At 42.1% G+C, this 22915-nt stretch overlaps 1 protein-coding gene across 1 annotated transcript in view; it reads left to right on the plus strand.

Moving 5' to 3' along the window:
• LOC100550859 (vacuolar protein sorting-associated protein 8 homolog) overlaps positions 1–22915 on the plus strand; it is a 46060-nt gene that overhangs the window by 720 nt on the left and 22425 nt on the right. The window contains exons 2-20 of the mRNA XM_010716712.2: positions 14–49; positions 1722–1812; positions 2858–2904; positions 3796–3885; positions 4468–4514; positions 5012–5234; positions 5440–5529; positions 6210–6261; positions 6532–6574; positions 7575–7647; positions 9406–9525; positions 10114–10185; positions 12752–12871; positions 14392–14448; positions 14847–14929; positions 16029–16113; positions 17042–17140; positions 19332–19421; positions 19835–19881. Of these exons, the coding sequence (XP_010715014.1) occupies positions 14–49; positions 1722–1812; positions 2858–2904; positions 3796–3885; positions 4468–4514; positions 5012–5234; positions 5440–5529; positions 6210–6261; positions 6532–6574; positions 7575–7647; positions 9406–9525; positions 10114–10185; positions 12752–12871; positions 14392–14448; positions 14847–14929; positions 16029–16113; positions 17042–17140; positions 19332–19421; positions 19835–19881 (1565 nt within the window). The remainder of the gene's footprint in view (positions 1–13; positions 50–1721; positions 1813–2857; positions 2905–3795; positions 3886–4467; positions 4515–5011; positions 5235–5439; positions 5530–6209; positions 6262–6531; positions 6575–7574; positions 7648–9405; positions 9526–10113; positions 10186–12751; positions 12872–14391; positions 14449–14846; positions 14930–16028; positions 16114–17041; positions 17141–19331; positions 19422–19834; positions 19882–22915) is intronic.

Below are 22915 nucleotides of genomic sequence, written 5' to 3' on the forward strand. Positions count from 1 at the left end.
TTTTCTTTTCTAGTCAGTTCATGTCATGACACTGAGGAGCTGGAGAGAGGTAAGTTGAGAGGAAAACTGTACAACTTGGTAGGTTTGAATTGCTTAAATATAGCCTAGGAGGGAGTGAACTACAGAGCTATAGCATTTATGAAGAATGTTTTGAGTGCTGTGTTCAGGATTCCTAATTGCTACACAAAGCCAGCACTGTAGGTATTCTGCTTTCCACAGTAGGATGCTATGGGACTGCTACTTGCATGAGCTTGCAGGCTGAATGGAATCCTTGTTTTCCCAAGTGAGTCATACAATGCCTTGTGAGGTTTCAGCTGCTATTAACTAGGCAGAGTCAGCATGCTCTGTGGCATTGGAATGCAAACCTCCTATCAGCAAGATCGAGTACAGGAATGGAAGGAAATCTGGTTCCCTGTATTTTGTCTCCAACTACTGCAGGAGCTACATCTTCACTGCCTAGAAACTTCATTGGCTTTTTGGATCCTTGTTTCTGTTGCTAGAAGCTGTTTTGGATTATCATTTCTCTGGCAGCTGAAATCCTGTTAATTTTAGGTGTTGCTTCGCTGTTGTTTTCAATTGAGAAGAAAAGCATTTTTTTCCGTTCCAGTTCATCACTTCACATGTTTATTCAGAGTATGCACATTGTCCATTAGACTTCGTTTTGCAGGGTTAAGCACAGTTTTCATCACCTTCCTATTCCTTTCTTTTTCATAATCTCTACACATCCTCCATGTTTAGTTTCTTGTCTCATGTGACTCTGGGTAGGCTCTTGCAGGCCCATGCACAATGGCATCTGTTCTTCTCTGTCTCTGACAGGTAGGTTAGGTCTTGTACTTCCTTGGGTAGCATTTTACTGGTTTTGGGGGGTGTTTTTGGCTGTATAATGTCAGTAGCTTGTAGCTGACAGCCAAACTCTGACTTCTGTTGTAGACTACTTGTGCCATTGGATTGCATTGTACTTCTCTTGCCTGGCTTTAGGGATTACCCTATTGCTTTTTGTCCTTGTGGTCTTCTATCCACGTTAAATGTTGGTCATTAGCAAACTTCATTAGTGAATTCTGCTTGTGCCAAGTTAGTTTACCAACTCATTTTGTAAAAGGGACTGCAAGGCTGTATCTCAAGCAACTCAGATAGTCATCTTTTTTTAGTCACACATTTCTACTCTTGGCAGTGACCTTCACCATTTTTTGCCTTCAGAGTATGAACAGTTTATCTCTGCTATGGTACAGTTGCTGCTTTTGGTTACCAAGATCGTTCTCTTCTAGTTTTCCCTCCAGCCTTTCACTGCCACCTCTGCCAATGGGAAATCTTGCTTTGAGCCATGATTTCATGTACTTAGAATTCCGGAATCCCAATCCAAAGTCCCAATGTACATGCCCTGAGTCAAACTCATTTTAAATTACCACGTGGTTTCTATAGTACTGGAAGCCTCTTTGTTGTAGGTGATTTACTCAAGAGTTGTCATGGAGCATATCTGAGATATTAAGGTGTGGAGGTGAGAGTTATTGATGTGGATTTCTTTGTCCTTTTCAAGTGTGCAGAAGAAAATGTACATCTGAGATAATTTTATTTGAGATGTTGCCCTTTACTGCAGTTATAGTCAGCTTCAGATGTTTCCTATCTCCTTGCTGTCAACCATCATGATCTGCTACTGGTCTTTAAGAAGAAGAGAAAATAATCTTTTCTCTAACACTAAGATTTATTATTACTTATTATTTTAGAGAATTGATCACCTTCTGAAACAAGAGCGTCTCACTGATGCCCTGGCTCTTGCTTGGTCCTTTTATGAAGGCAAAGCAAAGGCTGTAGTAGGTAAGTGTTTGTTTGAATATTTCCAACTGAAACCACTAGGGAAAGTTGTAGCCCTATGCATGTACTGGTGCTGGCATCACTGTTCCAGGAAAAAATGTTGAGAGGTAATTGAAGGAGAGAAATGAGGATGTGTTGCTTTGGGTGTGACAGAAACAACACCAATATGGATCAGTTTGGCCTCTTTTGAGTCCATAAACCTTTAGGAGACACCTTTTTTCAACTGAAAATCAGAGCTGATCTGTGTTGTGACTCCTGTTATTACCTTTTCATGAAGGAAATGGATCCAGCTGTTGAATAACCAGTCAGCAAAATATTTCTGATGGTCATGTGTGACCTGTAGGTAATCTTCAGGGTGATGCTCTCAGCTCTGTCAAGCACTTTTGCTTGCACAAGATACTTTTAATTGAGGCCTCCTCTGTCTGTACAACAGACTGAAAGTATTGTTGGGCTTTTGGCACCATGTTTCCTATAAAGGCCAATGCTTTGCAAGCACCTGTCTCATTGTGAGGAACAAGTTCATTGTGTCAGAAGCTGCTGCTTGGATGGTCTGACTGGGATTTGGCAAACTGAATTTTCAGCAAGTAACATTTGGTGGTTTTGACAGATGACTCTTAAAGATAAGATCCTCCTGCTGTGAATTGCTAGTATGCAAAGGTGTGTCTTGTTTAATGCATGGCAAAATGTAATTAAGCAAATTATTTTGAATACTGGAAAATTATTGTTGTCTTCTGAGTTGGCATTTAAGAATTGTTTGTCCTTACAGTGTGCTCCTTCACATCAATGCATCCTCCAGCCATTGGTCTCCTAAACATTCTGTGTCAGTTTTCTGTTAATTATTCTCTGGATGTTAAACTTGTTTTCTTCTGTCAGACAGCACTCAGACCTGATCTTGTCATTCCTATGCTGGAGCAGTCTTTAAATTAAGAGAGTAAGGACTCTGTATCTAGATATTCTGACCTCTGTATCTCAAGCTGTGGTATCTATTGTGCACCTCACTGTTTGTTGTTTTTTTTTTTTTCCCCCCTAACCCCTTCATTCTTTCTAGGCTTGTCTGGGGACACGAGCAAGCGGAAGGCAGTCATTGCAGACAGAGTGAGTCACTGATCTCTTCCTAACTAGATTTTCACGTGCACTTATGTGATGTTAATTGTGTTCCTGGAAGGAGTAGCATCTCTCCTCCAGAAGTTATTTCAATTAACTCTTGAAAGCATACACATGCCTTTCTTGCTATGATTGTGAGCGGGATTTTAAAAGAGGTAAAGGTGAGGATAAAATCTGCAGCATTAGGAAAGGAGACTGTGACACCATTATCTTGGCCTTGAGGTCTCAAAATCCAGTCTCTGTTCCCTTCACAGGGGACAGAAACCCTTTTTGGAGGTAATTGCAGAGTTTCCTGCTGTTTAGTTGTTGAGCATTCATCAGTATGCAACTTTCTGACTCCCTGGTTGGGAATTTTGATCATGTGTACATGGAATAAATTTTTAACTGATTATGTTTCATTGTCACAAGATTGTGTTTCTGGAAAGGGTGTTTAAAATGCATAATTATTGCCATAATTATTCATCTTTACTTTATTCTTCACGTTGTGTTTTCAGATAAATAAGCCCTGTTATTTAAGATACTGTAACTTAAGCTTTGGGTGAAGACATGGCTGCTGTGAGTTCTGTGCTTCAGTTTGTGCTTCAGTTGCACTTCAGTCATCTGCCTCAAAGTGTGCTGGCAGCCTGGCAGTGCAGTTACTGTAGACCTTCAGAACCCCCTTGGGCCACTCCTGTTCCATCTCCTGCAGTTGTCTGAGCAGCCTTGTTGGGAGTACCAGTTGTAGCCTCTTCCTTTTTTCCTTTCTGCCCGTTGTAGTTTATGCCCAAACTGGAACAACAGGGTTTGCCATGCTGCCAGCCCCCTAGTCAGGCTATTAAATGTGCTACCAGGCCAGCCTCTAGCGTAGGATGGGAATGAATTTTCTTGTTTCTTGTAATCCAGATGGTTGAGATCCTTCTCCATTATGCTGATCGGACTTTGAAGAAATGCCCTGACCAAGGAAAAATCCAGGTTATGGAGCAGCACTTTCAGGTATGTTGCTCCAGAGGACTCTCTTGAATAGATATATGGAAACTCTTAATCAGAATTGTCACAGAATCACAGAATGGCCTGGGTTGAAAAGGACCACAATGCTCATCTGGTTCCAACCCCCTGCTATCTGCAGGGTCCCCAACCAGCAGCCCAGGCTGCCCAGAGCCACATCCAGCCTGGCCTTGAATGCCTGCAGGGATGGGGCATCCACAGCTTCCTTGGGCAACCTGTTCCAGTGCCTCACCACCCTCTGGCTGAAAAACTTTCCTCCTAATATCCAACCTAAACCTCCCCTGTCTCAGTTTAAAACCATTCCCTCTTGTCCTATCACTGCCAACCCTTGTTGATACTGCATTGCTGCAGAAGTTGCAAGTGTAACAGTCACGACCTGTTGGGAAATTCTTGTGTGATCAGTGGGAAAGTGGCAAGTCCATCTGTGGCTGTGTTTGCCAGCAAACTCTGGTTGGTGGAAAAGCTGTGACTGCGCCACTGTATTGGCCAGGCTTCATTTTGTGCTGTGCAGGATGTTCTGTTTGGCAAGATCTCTGCCAGTCACCACGGCTTTTTTTATTCCTTCCCCAGGATGTGGTGCCTGTCATAGTTGATTACTGCCTTTTGCTCCAGCGCACGTAAGTCTGAGTTTATAAATCTGTGTCCCATGACAGACCACCACCCCATGCAGTCCTGAGTGCTGTCTCCTATAGTATCACATTGTTCAGAGGAGTCATTTTATGACATGATGTAGAGCATTAGAGGAAGGTTTGAAGGTTGATGCTGAGGTTAGTGTATTCAGTACCCAAACATTCCTCTGAAGTTTCTGCTGACCGAGGAAGAAAAATTTGGCTCAAATTTTCCCCCACACTTACCAAAACTTTCTCCCTCTGTCAAAGATTGTTAAATTTTGGTGTTGTCATCATTCTTCCTCCAACAGCAGCTTTTTTGTTACAACACACGTGGCTTAATTTGTTCTGTGTAGCTGCCCCCGACTCACATCTGCATGGGAGGTGAATGGGGCATTTAGCTGCTGAGCTGAAGAAATAGTATTTAATTTAGAGTTCTCAAATAGTAGATAAATAGGAATATTTTAATAATCTTATCTGATAACTGAACACATCTTTCCTCCTAGAGATCTATTATTTAACCAGATCTACGATAAGATGAGTGAGAATTCTGTAGCCAAAGGAATCTTTCTGGAGTGCTTGGAGCCATATATCTTAAGTGATAAGCTGTTGGGAATCACAGCTCAAGTGATGAAAGACTTGCTCCTTCACTTCCAAGACAAGAACAGATTGGAAAATATGGAAGCCTGCATTGTGCATATGGATATCACCAGCCTGGACATACAACAGGTGTGTCTTCCCAACTGAACACTGCTCTGAGTTCCTCTGAATAAGTGACAGCATCCCCTCACCACTGATGCAGACTTCTTTTCAGTACAGCATAGCTTGTGGAAGGCAGGGAGTCACCTTTCAACAGACAAAAATTATGTAGTCCAAACCAACGGTGCCTTTTGGCCACTAATTTGTAACAGGACTCTGCTCTGTGTCCTTGCAGGTGGTCCTTCTGTGCTGGGAAAACCATCTCTATGATGCCATGATCTATGTCTACAACAGTGGAATGAATGACTTCATCAGTCCCATGGAGGTAGGAGAGATGCTCATTGGAGCCATTTGTTTGTTTGCTGAGCATGCAGTCCTTGTGAGAAATGGCATTTTAGGCTAATACATAATCTTCTCATTCAATATATATGTTCTGTTCTTTTTCATTCAGAGGGAGAAATCGTATGTGATATATGCAGTTATTTGAGTAAATGCACTTAAAAAGTGATTTGTAATTACAGTGCTTTAGTACACACGTTTTTCATTGACAGTGTATCTGAGGTAGCAATGCTCTGCAAAGATAGAATGAGGAATTTGTAGTTTAAAAAAAAAAAAGGCAGAAGAGAATACCATGGTGAAATAAGGAGATCTGGTGGCAGACAGCTGAGGAACAGCAAATGTCCTGGTCTGTTATGATTTGAATGTTACTTCTGAGACCACTGAAGTTGGTTTTTTTTGTTTTTTTTTTTTTTAAATGTGGCCTTTTGTTGAGGGTTAGATCTGATTGGCTCAAGGGTGTTTTTGTCATAACATCAGTTAGGATAAACACCTTTTGCCATGTCTGTGTACCTCTGTTCTTGTTAATTAGAAGACATGGCGAGAAAACCCAGAAAAGGTTTTCTGGGGAAAGTGTTCCAGTGATCTCTGCTTCAGAATCAAGTGGAATCTTTGCTCTGAGCCTTTCCAGCTACTTGAACACTGCTCTTGTTTTTGTCTTTTGAACAGAAGCTGTTCAAAGTCATTGCTCCTCCCCTGAATGCTGGGAAGTCTCTCACAGGTACAGTGTTATTGCCTCTAAAAGAGTTTCTAAATCTGGTGTTGGATGTTTCAGACATTACTGGTCACTTGCATATGCTCCCCCTTAGGGTCTTTGAGAAGAGGAAGGTTGTCTTGTACTGTTTAGTGTCTGTAAAGCTGCCTCTACTTACAGTGTGTAAAATTGTGTGCATGTCAAATGAGGTGTTTTGCTAATAATTGGGAAAAAAACAGTTGCATCTCTGTATCTTGTCTTCTGAAGTAAAGGAGACAAATGATTTTTGTTTTGTAGATGAGCAGGTGATAATGGGCAACAAGCTGCTCGTGTATATAAGGTAAGGCCATTTAGAAAGAATGTGTGCTGTTGCCTAGTGGTACCAGATTTTAACTAGTTATAGTTGCAAAATCTTATGCTGTGTTGTGTTTCAGAGTCTGAGGGATTATGTAAAATATCAATGACTACTTGTTATGGCTGCCTTAGTCACTATGGCTTGTGGCACATCACGGAACCATGGAATATCCCAAGTTGGCTGAGACCCACAGGGGTCATTAAGTCCAATCCCTGGCTCCAGGCAGGAGCCAAAATCCAAGCCCTGTGTCTGAAAGTGGTATCCAAATGCTTCTTGAACTCCATCAGCTCAGGGCTATGTGTACTGCCCTGGGAAACCTGTGCCACATCCATCACCTTCAGGTGCAGAACCTTTTCCTAATCCCCAGCCTTACCCTCCTCTGATGCATCTCCATGCCATCCACTTGGGTCCTATCATATGAGGGGATAGGTGGGGCGAAGTTGAATACTTGGAGCTGGTAAGCCATGACTGTGACTTTGTCTTTTGGTTTCTCCTTCATCCTGTGTGTGTGACAGTGCTCCTTGAGCAAGGAGTCAGTAGCCTGAGAAGCCTTATTTGAGCCCTTTGGGATAGCTGTGCTTACTGTATTGCTTGTGATTTGCTGGAGGTCATTCTGAAATGGCCCAGTAGTGATTAATGGGTTCCCTTTTCTGGAATCTATTCGAGTTCATGAACTTTTGATTCTGTATTATTGCTGCATCCTAAAATGTAAGAGAGATTACTTTTTTTTAGTGGGAAATCCTGAGATATCACTGTTGTGTTCCTGCTGTGCTATGACAGACTTTGGATACAAATCCATGTGTGCAAATCTTGTGTATTTGCAGCCATCCTGTCTGCAATACTTGCTCTCCTGATACACAAAATAAATTTAAGAGCATCTTGAAAACGATATCAGAAAATAAAGTGTTTTCTTCAGTCTATTTAATGTTAAGAGTTGATTTAAAAGCAAACAACCCACACAAACCTTTCCCTTTGTTTCCTATAGCTGCTGCTTGGCAGGCCGTGCATATCCATTGGGTGATATTCCTGAAGATCTGGTACCTCTGGTTAAAAATCAGGTGAGTAACCTTCTGGAAGGGCACTCTATCACATGAGAATTTAGAAGAGAAAGCATGTGTCTTATTTATGAGTTTCTGATTGAAAGCAATTATTAATCTGGTGTCTGACAATGGTTTTGTCACAGAGTGTACCTAGCTGGAATCACAGTTAATTTGTACGAAAAGTATGACAAGATGTGCAGGTTGCATGCTGTGAAAGATGGCGTGGTGACTGCCAAGTAAATCTCCTTTCCTTATTTCCATCAGAGCCTTCAAGCCAGCTATTTATTTCTAGTTAAGCTGTGCCTGAATCTTGGCCCAAGGCAAAGCTTAACTCCTTTGGATCCCCAAGAGTTTATTGAGGTGGAAGATGCTTTTGATCACCATTTTGTGCTCATAAAAATATCTTTCCTTAATTCCTGGTTAATTTTACTAGTAAAATAGTTTTCTTTTTGGCATGTAGAATTTCATTGTAATTTCAGGGCTTTAAGAAGAGGTAGTGCTTTCTTTTTGGCACTTCCTTTCTTCAGCACAGCAGAAAAGGTAGATGCTTTTGTTGCTAAATTAGGGCTTATAGCTGTATAGCTGTAGTAGCTCTGGGTTATTGCAAACCCTTTCTTCACAGTATGCCAACCAGGCTGCTTCCTTTTGTCAGTCAAGCACTGGGATGTTACCCTCTCCCATGGCCTTATCTAGTTGTCTCCTGCATACTCTCTAGACCTGGCACAGCAACGACTGTGGCTCGAGGTCTGAGAAGCAGAATCATAACCAGCAGCAGTAATGCTGGGGAGGAGCCATCAGTGTCTCCTTGTTATAATCTCTGATAATGTTCCTAAGAGTCTTAAGTAACATCTTCTGTCTCAATTCTTAAATCCTGCACTTGAGCTACATTATTTTTATTAGATAGTTTTCTTACTAGTTCCTAGCTGGCAGGAAGGTACCAGGTTCAAGGAGGCCAAGTTATACAGGGAAGGCTGTAGTTCTCAAAGTCAAGCTGCTAATCCCTCCTGGCTTCCCTGTCTCCATGCTAACAAGAAAGTTAACTCAGAACAGGAATGAATGAGAAAATGAGACATTTCCTGGGGGGTGGCATTTTTACTGTCCTAGGAAAGCATATTGCCTGTCAGTTCCCTGTGGGATCCTGGTGTGTACCTTAACAGATGATGACAGATGCTGGCCACTCTGCAGCCTTTCTGCTGGCAGGCAGATCTGTTAGGAGCTTTGACCAGCACAGGACTGGGACAGCTGGAGCTGTTGCTCTTTGTTGCCTTAGAAAGGACTGGACACCTCTATCAGTAGCTAGATAAAGGCAGTTACTTTCATTTTTGAAAGGCATACTCAACTTTCTGAGTTAGGAAGTCAGCAAAGGAGTTGGATAACACTTGTGTCAGTTTTTGCAGCCCCTCAAAGTGAGGTGGCACACTGGTTGGCTCTTCCCAAAGGAACTGCTGATGAGGGGAGCTGTGCCCTGCTTAAGGAGCAGTTGCACAGCTGCTGAGGAGAGCTGCCACCATGAGCAGGCAGTTAATCTGACTTCAGACAATTCAGTCTGCAAGAATGAGCCTTAATTTTTAGATGTTGGTTAGTAAGTCGGGTGGTGAGCCTAAGGAAGGGCTTTCTTCTCCTCCTAACAAGCGTCAGGAAAAGCACATGATGGACTGCTAATGTATTTTAAAGCTGAAGTGCAAAGCAAGTGGTGATGCTGCTTTTCAATGTGCTTTGCAATATCACCTATCTGAAATCCATAGGAAACCTGCTCTGTGTGAATCTTCATTGCAGATCTTTGAGTTTCTCATCCGGTTGCACTCAACAGAGGGATCTGTGGATGAGGAGGTCTACCCTCACATTCGTACCTTACTGCATTTTGACACTCGGGAATTCCTTAATGTTCTTGCTTTGGTAAGAGACCACTGATTTCTTCCAGGAGAACAGTGCAGCACTCATTCTTTTTGTTATCTGTGTTGTGGTTGCATGATCTGCAAGATTCTGTTAAACAGAAGTTTATCTTTTAGCTAAACCAGTAGCTACTGGCTTGATGCAGAAACAGTTTTGATGTGTGTTCTGTAAGGTATCAGAAGAGATCATAATAGTCCTTTATGTCCTTAAGTATAAGTTGATGAACATCTGATGTTGTATAGTGAGCACTCTGGAAGCAGAGGCCATCTTAAGCATAGATAAACAAGAGTAATGTATTTCTAAATTCCATTGTAGTACTGTCATCTTTCTCCAGTTTTAAAGGTTTGGCTTTCTTTCTAAGTTTCTTGAATTTCTTCTCTCTATTTGGGCCTGTTAATTTGATGAAGTGTGTAAGAACTGTTGTAGTAGTTACAAAAAAGCAAATTGTGTCTTGGAACCTGCTGCTTAGGTAATATGCACGTAGTGGGCTTAAAAGCATTGTCAGCATTGCAGTGTGGCTGCTGCCTCATTTCTGGGGCTACCAGTGGACAGCATTCCTAAGATGATGTCAGTGTTTTTCACCTCATGCAGACTTTTGAAGACTTTAAGAATGACAAGCAAGCTGTGGAATATCAACAACGCATTGTGGACATACTTCTGAAAGTGAGTGTGCCTAAAAATTAACCTGTGCTTATACATGACTGATTATATTTAACTCTGCAGTAAAGCTTGTAACGTAGATGAGGGCTTTCCAGTCCCACACTGGGTGACACTGAGGAAGTGGGCATGGATTCACCGTGGCCAAGGCTTGTTGGTTGTATTCTGATACATACAAGGGTGAAGCTGCATGACATTAAATGTGACAGAGAGATCCATCCTATCTCTGATTACACCTGGGCTGTGTTTTGTTGTTAGGATCCTTCTTTCTGCACTGCTGAGTTAATTTATATCTGCTTCTCATTTGATTCCACTCCCTTCTTCTATCTGAGCAGAAAAGCTGTCCCAGGAACCTTGTGCTTGGCAGGATGCCACTGCTCTTCTGATAAAACCCTGCTCCCTTGTCTGCGCGTGCTGTGTTTGGGATGTAACGTGTTCAGAATGACAGGCCTATCTTTAGGAGATGGGAGAGAAGGGGAATGTCAGAGTTATCAGGCTGGTGCTGTAGAAATCACTTGTCATCTGCAGACTGTGTTCCTTAACAATGTTCTCATTAAAAGCTATTGCTGCCAAATGCCATTTGGTTTCCCCTTCAGAGCTGTCAGCATTAATAATGAGTAATTCCACTTGGAAGCTGTTTATGTATAAACATATCATAAGCAGTGTTTCCCTGTCGCTGTCATCATTGATAGATGAAAGCAAGGGCAGCAATGAGTGAATTCAGTGACAGAGCTGCATGGGGTGACCTGAGAAATGCCTCTGTGGGGGACCTTCAGTGAGCCCTGCTGAATTGGGTGCTGCCATAGGGATGTTAGCTCTGTGCTGGGTTAGCCCAGCTAGTGTTGGTAGCTGCTGTCAGCAGGAGGTGGCACACTGCAGCTGTCTTCTGGACTTACTGTGGGATGTGTTTCTGCAGCACGATGCAGGCTTTGAGAAACTGTCTGTAAGTACTCTGTGCTGCTGGGCTCATCACAAATGGGTTTTGTCCTCCTGCAACAGAGCCCAGCACTGCTTCTTGGGAGGCAAAGGAGGGCAGTTGATGGGAAGTGCTGCAGGATGAGGTGCACCTGCAGACAAACACTGTGGTGTTACAAGAACTCTGTCTCCCTTTGTCTGGAATCTGCTCTCCTTCTGAATAAAGACTTGAAAAATCTTAGGTTTTTTGATGTAAAAGATTTGTCATTGGCAATGAAAGCACCTAGGAATCATTTGGATAACACAGATATAGCAGATGTAAATTTTGTCAAATGTCATCTTTCAAAATACCCAGGTGTTTGGCCTGCAGCTTTGGTGAGGTTTCCGTATCAGAGCTCTGGTGGTTTCACCTTCCCAAGGACTGGTGAGGAACCAGCCTGTGAAAAACAAATCCAAAACAAATAAAATAATCCTGTTTTTTTTTTTTTCTAGTCAACCATATTTTTTAGTGCCATTAGCTAATGTCATTCGTACCAAGCTTCTATATAAAGTAGACTTTTTTTTTTAAAGCAGAAAATTAAAATTAAAAAGAAGTGGTAGCGTTTCAAACAGAGCTGGACTGAATTCCTTAACGTATCTAAACTGTCTGCCTCCATCTGTGTAAGGTAACCATTAGCATCTCGTGGGATCTGGAACTCTGAGTCACTTGGAGAAAGCAGCTGCACCTCCCAGGCATACACTGAATGAGGTTATGAAGTGTGAAATGCTGTCTGTAGGCTTTGTTAGAGCACCTTGCAGATGTTAGTGACAGAGTGGTTCAGGTGATGGATTTAATTCCAGCTAAATGCCCTGCTCGTAGAGAGGGGACTCTCCAAACAGAGGCATTTCATCTTCCCTTGGTGTTTTAGGGGCTTTTTCTTTTGCAGGTGAGAAGTACCAAGTGTCATGCCTTTCCATATGCCAGACAGGCGAGGAGCACTCTGCTGGTTTCATACTCTTTTTGTGGCAGCTGTTGATACCCAGGCTTTCTGTAGTTTCAAGCTGAGTTAGCACAGCCACAAGTTTCTCAAAACATTGACTAACAATTCAATGTGAGAAAAGACAGTTTTCTCCAAGCCCACACTTGTCATTGAGTCATTTGATCCGTTCTTCTGTGTACCACAACTGAAGTGGTAAATGCCGGAGGCTTAAAGTCAAATCCATTTTTTTCTCCTATAATTATTTGTTTTGTCTTTTTTCTTTGTGTGACGTTTCTCAGTCACACATCCAGTGATTAGCACAGACTGCAGAAATAGAGGTAGATGTGAGTTTCCTCGATGCTGTTTGGAGCACCTTCACACCCCAAAATTTGGGGGCATGCAAGAATTCTTCCCTTCAGTGCTGGGCAAAGAGGCTGAGCCTCTTCAGCATTGGGGAAGAGATGTTTTAGCAAGGACACTACCTGTATCTTCAGGCCACGTGCACTTGGATGCTGTGGAAGGTAGATTGCTTGTTGAGCTCTAATCCGGACTAGCAGCAGGACTCTGTAGGTATCTCAGGCAGGAGGAGAAGTAGGATGGCTGTGCTTTCTTGTTGCAGGGTTGTAATTAGTTTCCTATAGGCAACTGCAGATTCAATCACATTTCTGTTTCTCTCTTTACTCCTTAATTATTCTTAGGTCATGGTAGAGAATTCTGACTTCACCCCATCACAAGTTGGCTGTCTCTTTACTTTCCTTGCCCGTCAGCTGGCCAAGCCCAACAACACACTGTTTGTGAACAGAACGCTTTTTGATCAGGTAAGTGATAGCAGAAAAAATTCTCAAGAGGATTCAATCCCACAGAAAGTGTGCCTGGTGCTGCAGAGTGAGGCAATCCTGGGGCATTACAAAACAGGTAGCTTCCTGCTGGCACTTTGTAGTTTCAAAGAAACAGAGTAGTAGAGACCACTGAAGCACAGTGAGGTGTGTATTCCAGCCTGCTGCTGGAACTGAGTGTGAAATAGGTCAGGTTATAGGAGATGGAATTAGTGTAGCAGCACCTCTGCTCTTCTCCATGGGGTGGCAGATTTCTGTGGTCAGTAGCATGTCAAAAAACAATCCCTGCATGGACAGGAACTAATCTATTTGTATTAAGCCCCAGCGATTGTTTTATGACTGTTGTCACTAGTTCCACATAGGAAGATTATCAGTGTAAGGAAATAAAGAGTGTCAACTAAAATGACACTCCTGAACTTATAGAGCTGTTGTGTATGTTTTTATCTGGCAATTTCTAGCTTTCTTTGGCCACCATCCTTCTCTGCTATTTGGAACAGGCTGAAAGGCATCAATGTATGCCTGAGGCTTGCACAGATTAAGTTTATGTTAGAAATTGTTTGGACTGAGAAGGAGGTTTTAATGGCTACAGTAGTTTTGCTTCAGATGCATACAGATATGTGAGCACTGATAAGCAATAGTTTAGAAAACAGAATCATTTAGGTTAGAAAAGGCCCATGAGATCATTGAGTCAACTGTCATCGAACGCTACCAATTCCACCACTAAACCACATCCCTGAGCACAACAACCACGTGTCTCTTAAGTGCCTCCAGGGGTGGTGACTCTGCCACTTCTCTGGGCAGCCTGTTCCAATGCCACTCTTTCCATGAAAACATTCTTCCTGAAATCTAATCCAAACCTCCCCTGGTGTAACTCAAGGCCCCTTTGTCATAATTTAAGACCTGACAAAAAGGTTTATGAAGTTTGTATAGATTTGGGTATTGATACATTTTAATTGCATTAATTATGTGATTTTCCTGGATTTTGGGAGAGATGGCACAGTCCAGGAGAGAAGTCAGAAGGGTTGGAGTAGTGGTTGCTGCTGTTTTGTGTATAGTCCAGAAAAGAACCATGTGGTCACCTGAGTTTTTTATATTCCCTGAATTACCGAAGGCTGGCCCTAGATCCAGGTGCAGGGTCATGATTTTCCCTCCTGTGATGTCCTTCAGCAGTCTTAAGTGTCCTTAGTTATAGGATCAAGAAGAGAGAGTACCTCATAGATGAGTACTTGTAAATTCAAATTGTACCATTCTGTTCTGATTTGCTGTTGCCAGTGTTGGTGCTCACAGTCTGCTTGTACTGAAGGCTGCTGGACACTTGTGCATCTTAATGATGAGCAGATTGCCTGCATGGTTTGGCTAGCTGCTTCCTTTGAGTGCACCCAAAACCATTCTGGAGTTTAGGGCATGTGTTTGTTAGTTTTCTTGTGCTACAGAAAAAATTCACAGGCTAACATCTATGGCAACTAGACCTAATTCTTGCTAACTTCTACATCTTCACACAGGTCCTTGAATTTCTTTGCAGTCCGGATGATGACTCCCGGCATTCAGAGAGGCAGCAGGTAATGAATGCCCTCAAGGCAACATTTCTGTAAGCCCTGCGTTATGTCCAGGCTGTAGAGCAGAGTTTGGCCTTGGTGCGCATGGATGCTGGCTGATGGTCATAGTGAAGGTTGTGTGCCAAAGCAGTTAGCTAGTATATCCTGTACAGAGCAGGATTGATAGAGGATTCTTCCCCAGCATCCTCTTCAAGAGAGGTTTGACAGCAGTAAGATCAGAGACAGAACAGTTTTATGTAAATGCATAACCTTCATAGCTAATGGGACAATCAGTTACAAATACATTTTAAAACAAGCTGAGTGCTAATACAAAGTTTAGTGGAACAGGAGCAATGTACTTTTGAATGGCACTGGCTGTTCAGTTCAGCTGCAATACAAATAACTGCTCTTCCTGTCTGCAGGTCCTGTTAGAACTGCTGCAGGCAGGAGGGATAGTGCAGTTTGAAGAGAGCCGTCTTATCCAAATGGCAGAAAAAGCTGAATTGTAAGTTGCTGGGTACAGTATATAAATACTATCTCTAAAACTCCTCCGTAGCCTTTTTTTCTTCCACGTCTTGTTTCTCCTTCACAGCTTTGTTTAGGATTGTTTTCCCTATGCATCCACATATGCTTCATTTAATATGTTCACGTTTATCTGTCCCTGTCTCTCTTGTGATCTCACTGGGTGTGCTTACTCCATCATATCTTACCAGTGCTTTCTGTTAGACCTGTGAGAACCTTTCAGCATGAAACTCTGGGGCTTGATACATTTTGGCACTTCCTATCCTGGAGCCCAGATTGTGCTCAGACGTATAGTTGTCTGTTTGAATACTCTACCACTGACAGATGGAGGTGACTTGCCGGGGTGAGGCCCACAGGTGGATTTTAAAAGCATGCAAGGGTCTGGAGCCACCCCCATGGTACTTGTTATAGAATTGAGTAGGAGAGACAAAACTCAGTGTCTGGGAGGGCTGAAAATTACCACCATCTCCTTTAGCTGCTTCACCCTTTCAGAAAGCGTCTGTTAAGCCTGAACAGAGTCAGCTAGGGAAAGCATCTTCATCCAAGCCTTCAGTTTGGATGTTATGTGAGTTAATTCACCATACTATGAAGCACCAGAGGGGTAGATAATGGTAGGATGTGCCTTACCTGTTCTCTTGTGTGTCCAAGTAGAGTGACTACATCATATTTTTCAGTCCTGATAGGACTCAGAAACACATTGCTAGCACTTGAGAATCAGAACCACAATCAGTGGGATCACTGAATATCCATTTTATTTCTCCTTGCTTGTGGGAGCCCAAGACACCAGCTCTGCTATTTCTGTTGGAGCGAAAGGACCCATGGCATGAAGCTACTTAGCAGAACCTTCATGCTTTTTGCTTCTGTTGCACCTGTTTTCATCTCATCTCTTCCTGACTCAAAATATTAAAGGTGTTTAGTAAAAGCTGAAACTAAGAAGGTGTCATAACACATTACTGAGTCATATTCAGTGTATTTCTTCAAATTAGTATTGTGCATTAGCCTCGCTTGGAGCTGACTATGTTATGGAAAAGCAAGATGATCTAAGAACAGCAGAGCCAGTGAAACCTGATTTCTCATTTTAGCTATCAGATTTGTGAGTTCATGTACGAACGAGAGCTTCGCTACGACAAAATCATTGACTGCTACCTGCGTGATCCAGTGAGAAAGGTGAGTGAGTAAATTTCTCCTTTCTTCTCAATAGCTGGGAGCCTGTCCTGATGGCAGTAGGATGTGGGTACAGCAGCCACATCCTGTCTTGTTGTAGTTCTGTCTCAAAACATCCCTTCCTGTACTGCTGAGTTTTCTTATAGTCAAGGCTTCTGTACTTCTGTGCGTGTTGGAGAGGAGTTGACTTTTTTTTTTTTAAAGCTTCAGAGCTTTTGGTTTCCCTTTCAATTTTAGTCAGTGCCAATATGTAAAACTCAAATGCTGATTGTGATTTATTGCAAATGCTGCTAAAGGCAATGCTTTTTTTGTCATTAGTCCACTCTTTTTGCTTATTAGTTGTCTATTAGTGCAAATCCACTGCAGTTTTTTCAGATATTCTCTATTACCATCAAAAGTTGGGGGCAGAGTCTGGCAAATGTGATCTCACCGGCTCTATGTGAGTGTGCTATGCTGAAAGTTGTGTGGGTGAAGCAGTAGAGGGAGGTTATGGTAGTGAGGTGGTCTGAAGATGTGGTGCAGGAGGGTATCTGAGCTGAGAACTGTGTAGGAGGACCTGGGGGAGAGGCAAATATAAAGAAGAATTTGGGCATACACTGGGAAAATTCTACCACTTTCTGGTAGAGGAATCTTTGCCTATACTTTTAGCTGAGGATTGATGTCCTGTGCTTTTTCCTTGTGAGCAAGAGGTAGTCGTCTACAATAGTGAAGGAACACTTTGACCATAGTTTTTAACACTTTTAGTGTCATTTTCTGGTCTGTTTCTCTTGGCTTTTATTTTATTATTTTTTTATTCCTGGCAGCTTTTCAGGAAGCTTCTGACTTGCTTAATAAGAGTGTACTAGCCCTAATCATCCTCAGATAGTTAACAACAATACTGTTACCAGCATTGAAGAGCATACTGTACCACTGATGGTTTTATGCTTTACAGGAAGAAGTTTTCAACTATATTCACAACATCCTGTCCATGCCTGGTTACAGTGCTGAAGAAAAGCAGGCAGTGTGGCAGAAAGCTTTGGAACATATAGAGGTACAGTCTATCTTACACCCATGATACCTGAGCTCCTGTTAACTTGCTGGCTCTGCCTGGTGCTGCTCTGTTACAGAAGTGTTTTGTGGCTTGAACAAAACAATTAGCTCTCACTTTAAGATGCTTGTGTGGTTTAGTAGTGTCATAATGTAAATACACCTCTTAAATTCAGACTGCCTTCCGTGGTTTCCTGGTTTCAAGTATTGCTTATTGGAGGATGGGATTGTATCAGGAGATGATGGCTTGTAAGTGCTGTGTAACAGGGAAGAGATCCACATGTAGGTGTTGTATCTCCTGAATGTGCAGCAGCAGTGAGCTCAGGACATTGATACTGCTGACTTCACAATCTGTGGTATCAAATTTATCGTGTTACAATGATGATAGCATTCAACCTCAATATTCTGCTAATTCTAACCTATAGGAAAATGGGGTCACAGCTTCTGCTGTAAAATGCAGACTGTTGCTAGACTTTATCTATCTAATAACTTTTCCTATCTCTTCAGTTTTCCTTTGCTTCAGGAGGTGGAGATGCCTGAAATAATTTCCCAGTCGGTAGACAGAGGGAATCCATTATAACTCTAGTAGTTACAAGCTGGTGTCAGTCTCCTCCAGGGTGATCTGGAGGTGAGCCAGGAAAATAACTCAGTCTGTGAAGCAAGCAGGCATGCAGTTGCCCAGACCACGTAGCTGAAAGTGGTTACAGAAGTCTGCATCACTCAGGGAGAGCAGTAAAGCACGAGGTACCACTTGAAAGATACAGAATACTTCTAGTCTCTGCCAGCACCTGGAAGTAGTCTGCTCTCCAGATGCACTTCCAGATCCTATGGAGAGTGGTGGTGGTGGTGGTAATGCTGTGGAAGGCTGACATGCTGCTGTCTTGTTAAAACAACTGGTTCCATGCTGGGCTTTGTAGGTTGAGCAATCTGCTGTCTACTGTGCTGCTTTCTTGTGATTGCTTTGTTTTCTCTCCTACTGAGTGCTTGTTTATCTACTTGTATTGGTATATATGGCATACATTGCTTGGCTTAGTGAGTGACTGAGTTTCCCATTCCCTGTACTCTTGCATCTTCTTCCAGAAATGTGCTGGGCAAATACCCTTTTCTGTAGGTCACCTTTGGGTGCTGCAGCTGGAATCAACTCCCTCTTTCCTTTTGACGTTTTCCTTTTTCAGGGATTGGTGAACAATATCTGCAATTTCATGTGGCTTAGGAGCTTACTGGGGGCTGAGGGATTTGTTCTTCTCCAGTGTATTAGTTCTCTTCTCAAACATTCAAAAGGCTTATAATAGTGAGTTTTATGAGAACGTTATAGTTTACTAGGATATTGTCGTGATTTTGGGTCTTCAAACAACTGTCCTTTCATCTGCTGAGATATCAAAGCAGGAAAGCAACCTCTTCAGCTGAAACCAGAAGCCTCTAGAGAGGCTTTCCCATTACTGCTTCTTTCCTGCTGGTTGTGTAATAGCGAGTTTCTGATAGATATTTTTTTCTTTTCTCCATCATCCCACCTAGCAGTTGGTCCTTGATGTCCGTCTTCAAAATGAAGCCTAAGACCCTTCTTTAATCATAATGTTATTTTGGTGGTGCTTCCTGTCCTTGGGCACACACGACCTGTGTCAGTACTGCTTTCTCAAGAAGTGGCATGTTCACAAATAGTTAAAGCTGGGAGACACACAGATCCAAGAGCTGCAGGAAGGCGGGGCAAACTCACAAGCATCTTAAAGATTTTTTTTTCTTATTTCTCCATAAAGAAATTTTACATTTTTTTTCCATGTCTGAACAGATATCAGAGGAATTAAGTTATCGGAAATCTGCAGTTAAACTTCTGATTTGGTTCGGTTCAAGCCCCTTAAACACTAAGAAATGTCCTAGAGTCAACTGATGGCTTTGTTTCCTTTCTGTTGCTGGAACTCTTCCCAGCTGGTACTAGCTGGTCTTCTTGTCATGAAGTAAAGCACAGCTTTCAAAAAACTTGATGAAATCATTTCCTCAAGTGAGAGCTGAGATGGCTTTTACATGCCACCCTTCTAGTTGTTTTCATAACCATTTTTTGTATGATAGTACTCTTTATTTTACAGCTTTCAGCTTTCATCTAGAGAAGGATGCTGTTACAGTATGAATGGTCTTGGTGATGCTGCATAATTACATTATCTATAAAAGTAATGATTTTTACTGTGTTTCCCACTCCAAAGGAGTTATTGCTACTCAGCCCATGTAAAGCTGCTGACTTGGTGGCCATCCACTTCACTGAGCAGATTGAGAGCATCATTGCAAACCTTCAGGTACAGTGTCAAAACTCATTAATGTTGGCACTTCTTCACAGTGAGGTTGCTGTTCTTGTAAGAAGTGATGGCTGGGAGTAATGGTTAGTTGGTGCTGTGTCATAAATGGGGAAAAATAGCTTGGCAGGTACTCTGCTGCAGGAATTAGTTTAGATGGATTATTGCACCTGCTTGTAAAGTTCTGACCATAAAAACGTATGATCTCTGTGTTGCTGTTTGCATCACTTGATAATGCAATTTTCAGTTTTGAATGCAATATGGCTTGTGTTCACAGATCAGCAAATATTCTTGAAGAGTGATGCATAACTATGTACTCAAGGCAAATGTCTAAAGGCACCAACCATGAATCATGAAAGTAGTTCAGGAATCACTGCTTTACAGCTAATAATACTCTGTCTCCTCCTGTTGTACAGGACCAGTTCTTACTTTTCCAATTTCTAAGGAGTCTGCTTGATCCGAGGTATGTAAGCAAATCTGACCTTTTGCAAACTACGTGGCTTAAAACATTTTTATTTGGCACAGTGCATCAGTATACAGTCTACACCCAGTCTGGGGGCTTAGAAAAGGTGATTTGCTCTTCAGACTGCCCAAAGGTGAGAAGGGTAGCAGAGAAATAAGGATGATCTTAAAGCAGAGCCCACGCCTGCCTTCCTAACTGGGAAGCAGTGTGGGTTCCAATAAATGCAATGTAATATCTCCCCCACGTTGGGGGGGAGTAGGCATTGCCCTAACAGCTTCTTTGGGAAGTCTGTGAAATGGTTCCCCTGTGACTGAGCTGACATTTCTGTTCACAGGCACCCACTGGTTTGATTGCTTGACCAAGCTGCCCAGATTTCACGTACACAGAAATGTGTTTTGATCTATTGACAGTTTGCATTTCTATAATCTCAGAATTCCTGCCATGTCTCATTGAAAGCTTTTAACTAGTTACTTGTTCCATCTGCTCCTGTTCTTTCAGTATTTCAGCACTGAGCGTTCTCTTTTCGTTGAATCAGTTTCAAATGCTTCAAGACCTTGATGTTATACATTTATTTTGTAAGACATTTATCTATGCACATATCCAATAGCAATTGCTAATGCTATTAAAGGAGAGATCCCACTTTGTCAATTAGCTACAAATTAATTATGCTTTATGAAGAGGAGGAGTTGGGAAAGGTAATGTATTTAGATATTAGATATAGTGTCGATGTTTCAGTTCTCGTTGGAGTACAAATGCATGTTTTAGATGATCAGTTTGGATTTTCCTTAAGTTCTACTATTGTCTTTTGTATGGAAGGGATGAACTCCCATGCCTTGTATGTTTCTTCAGTGTCCAAAAAAAAAAAAAATCTGTTTGCTGAGAAATATTTTATTTGGGTTTTATAGGAAACAAACAGAATGGTTTAGATTAAACAACAAGAAATAATTTAGCAGAGGTGGTACCCAGCTGGATGCAGTAGTATCCAGTACAGGGGTAGTGAGCATCAGCTTGGGTTGGTTGTGCTGTGATACCACTTGCAGCAAGCAAGACCAGTGCAGGCAGTAGTTAACCTGTCTTGTCACCTTCTGCATAATCCCCAAATGATAAATGTATCTAGTTTAGCTCTATTGCAGAGTATTTAACCACTGTTTTTCCTGTAGTTCTATCTATTCTAATAAGAATTAACAATCAAGCCAGTTTGGTAGGAAGCAGCTTTCTGTATCTGATCTTCCAAAAGATCTCTGTTTTTCCCCTCAAAGATTCAGCAGACAGCCTCAGGCCCTGTGACATCATAGCAGAATTTGTCGGTATTCCTCTTTCTCCCGTGCTTTAAACTCCTCTAATTCTCGACTGCAGTGTGATGTTCTGCATCCCAAGTAACGGAGATGGCCCAGTAGTGCCTGTGATGCAGTTGCCAGGTTACTCAATAAGCAAAAGTGGGAAAGTTGCACAGAAAAGAACAAAATTAAATACTGTGAATTCATGTATGACTGTGACTGACCTTAAAGAGGGAGTTCTCAATGTTTAAGCTGCTGTTATTGAACTGTGTTGCCAGTAAGAAACAGAGATCCTAGATTATTGATGGGGTCCTTTTTTTTTTCCTTCCTTTTTTCCTTTTATTCTTATCTCTTCAGTAACATTCAAGGTTTTGTGTGCTATTTCTCACTGCTCTGAGGTTGTTCTGCTTCTAAGACAAAGAGAGCTGACCTGTACCCCAAGGTGGGAGGAGGAAACCTGACTGCAGGACCCAATCTATAGATACAGCCATACTTTGTGGTGTACTGATACCTTCAGTAGTGACTTGGTTCTTGTCACAACTTCTGTCTCTTTTCAGTCCATTTATGTATTTATATGCTTCTTCTGAGCAAAATCTGTGTTAAAATAGAGAATCAAGGAAGCTTGGATTGTCTCAGAAACAAACTATAGCTTGATGGTACGGGGGACAAGGCGCGTCACGCTGCTGTAAGGATGCTGAGTCGGTGGAATTGCATTAGGGATTAATTTGGCCCATTTAATTTAGCTGGAGATTTATTTTAAAGGAGCTGGGAGGGGGAAGGGAGAAAGCAGAGTTAACAGGAATTGCTCAGGGAAATTAAAACTAAATGTCCTTATGCTCGTATCATATAAGCAGCCACAGAAAATGGAGAATGTAGTGTATGTTACTCAGTTCATTAGTCACAGCCATTGCCAGTTTCCACTTTAAACTCTTTTCTTTAAAAAAAAAAAAAAATGCAATGAAGCATGTCTGTTTGCAATACAAAGTCATTTACATTATGTATTAACTGTATGTAGCAACTCAGTGTTCTGGGTCTGTAAATGTATCAACAGATAGCAAAACTTGCAGGGTGTAACAGAGGCTCTCCTGGCTGACAGCTAACCACAGCTCTACAAGGCTCAGCTGTGCCGTGTTTTGTGAGGAATTGGTGGTGGTCTCTTCCTTTTAGAAAGGAGCACGCAGAGTGTGGCTGGGGAGCTGTTTGCTGTGGGGCATTGAAGGAGAACCTGATTGTGATGGGCTGGGCAGGACCTGCAAGGCTCAGGAGAGCAGCTTGGTTTTTAACATTACCAAAATCTGTTCCCTTACTGCTTGTCTGGATTTCTCAAGTGAAATGGTTAAGGAAAAGATTGGCTTGCTCGTTAAGTCACAAATACTAGGTGTCAGAGTTATTTCCATGCTATGATTTTGTTCTCATACTACAAATGCGTGGCTTGCCATTTTTCCCATTTTTGTAGACAGAAATTGCTTTAGACAGCTGCTTCTTTTTCCTTTCTTTCCCTCAGTCTAGTAGAAAAGAAGAGTGGAACACTTGTTGGAACGCTACAGCTTGGATACCAAGTTTTGCAAAATATGTGTCCATATTTTGGACAGCCTGATCAGTACTCTTTCCTTTCTAGACAAATATGATTTCTAATCAAGCAGTTGCAGTTGCACGAAGCTTCTTTTGGCTTGCTGGAGGCACAGTGTCCTCCTGGTCTTTCTTGTCGGATGGTAATCCTTGTAGCTCCCAGGAAGCAAGAGGCTCACGTGCTATGT

This window comes from Meleagris gallopavo, chromosome 11, assembly GCF_000146605.3.
Source record: "Meleagris gallopavo isolate NT-WF06-2002-E0010 breed Aviagen turkey brand Nicholas breeding stock chromosome 11, Turkey_5.1, whole genome shotgun sequence".
Classification (NCBI taxonomy): domain Eukaryota; kingdom Metazoa; phylum Chordata; class Aves; order Galliformes; family Phasianidae; genus Meleagris; species Meleagris gallopavo.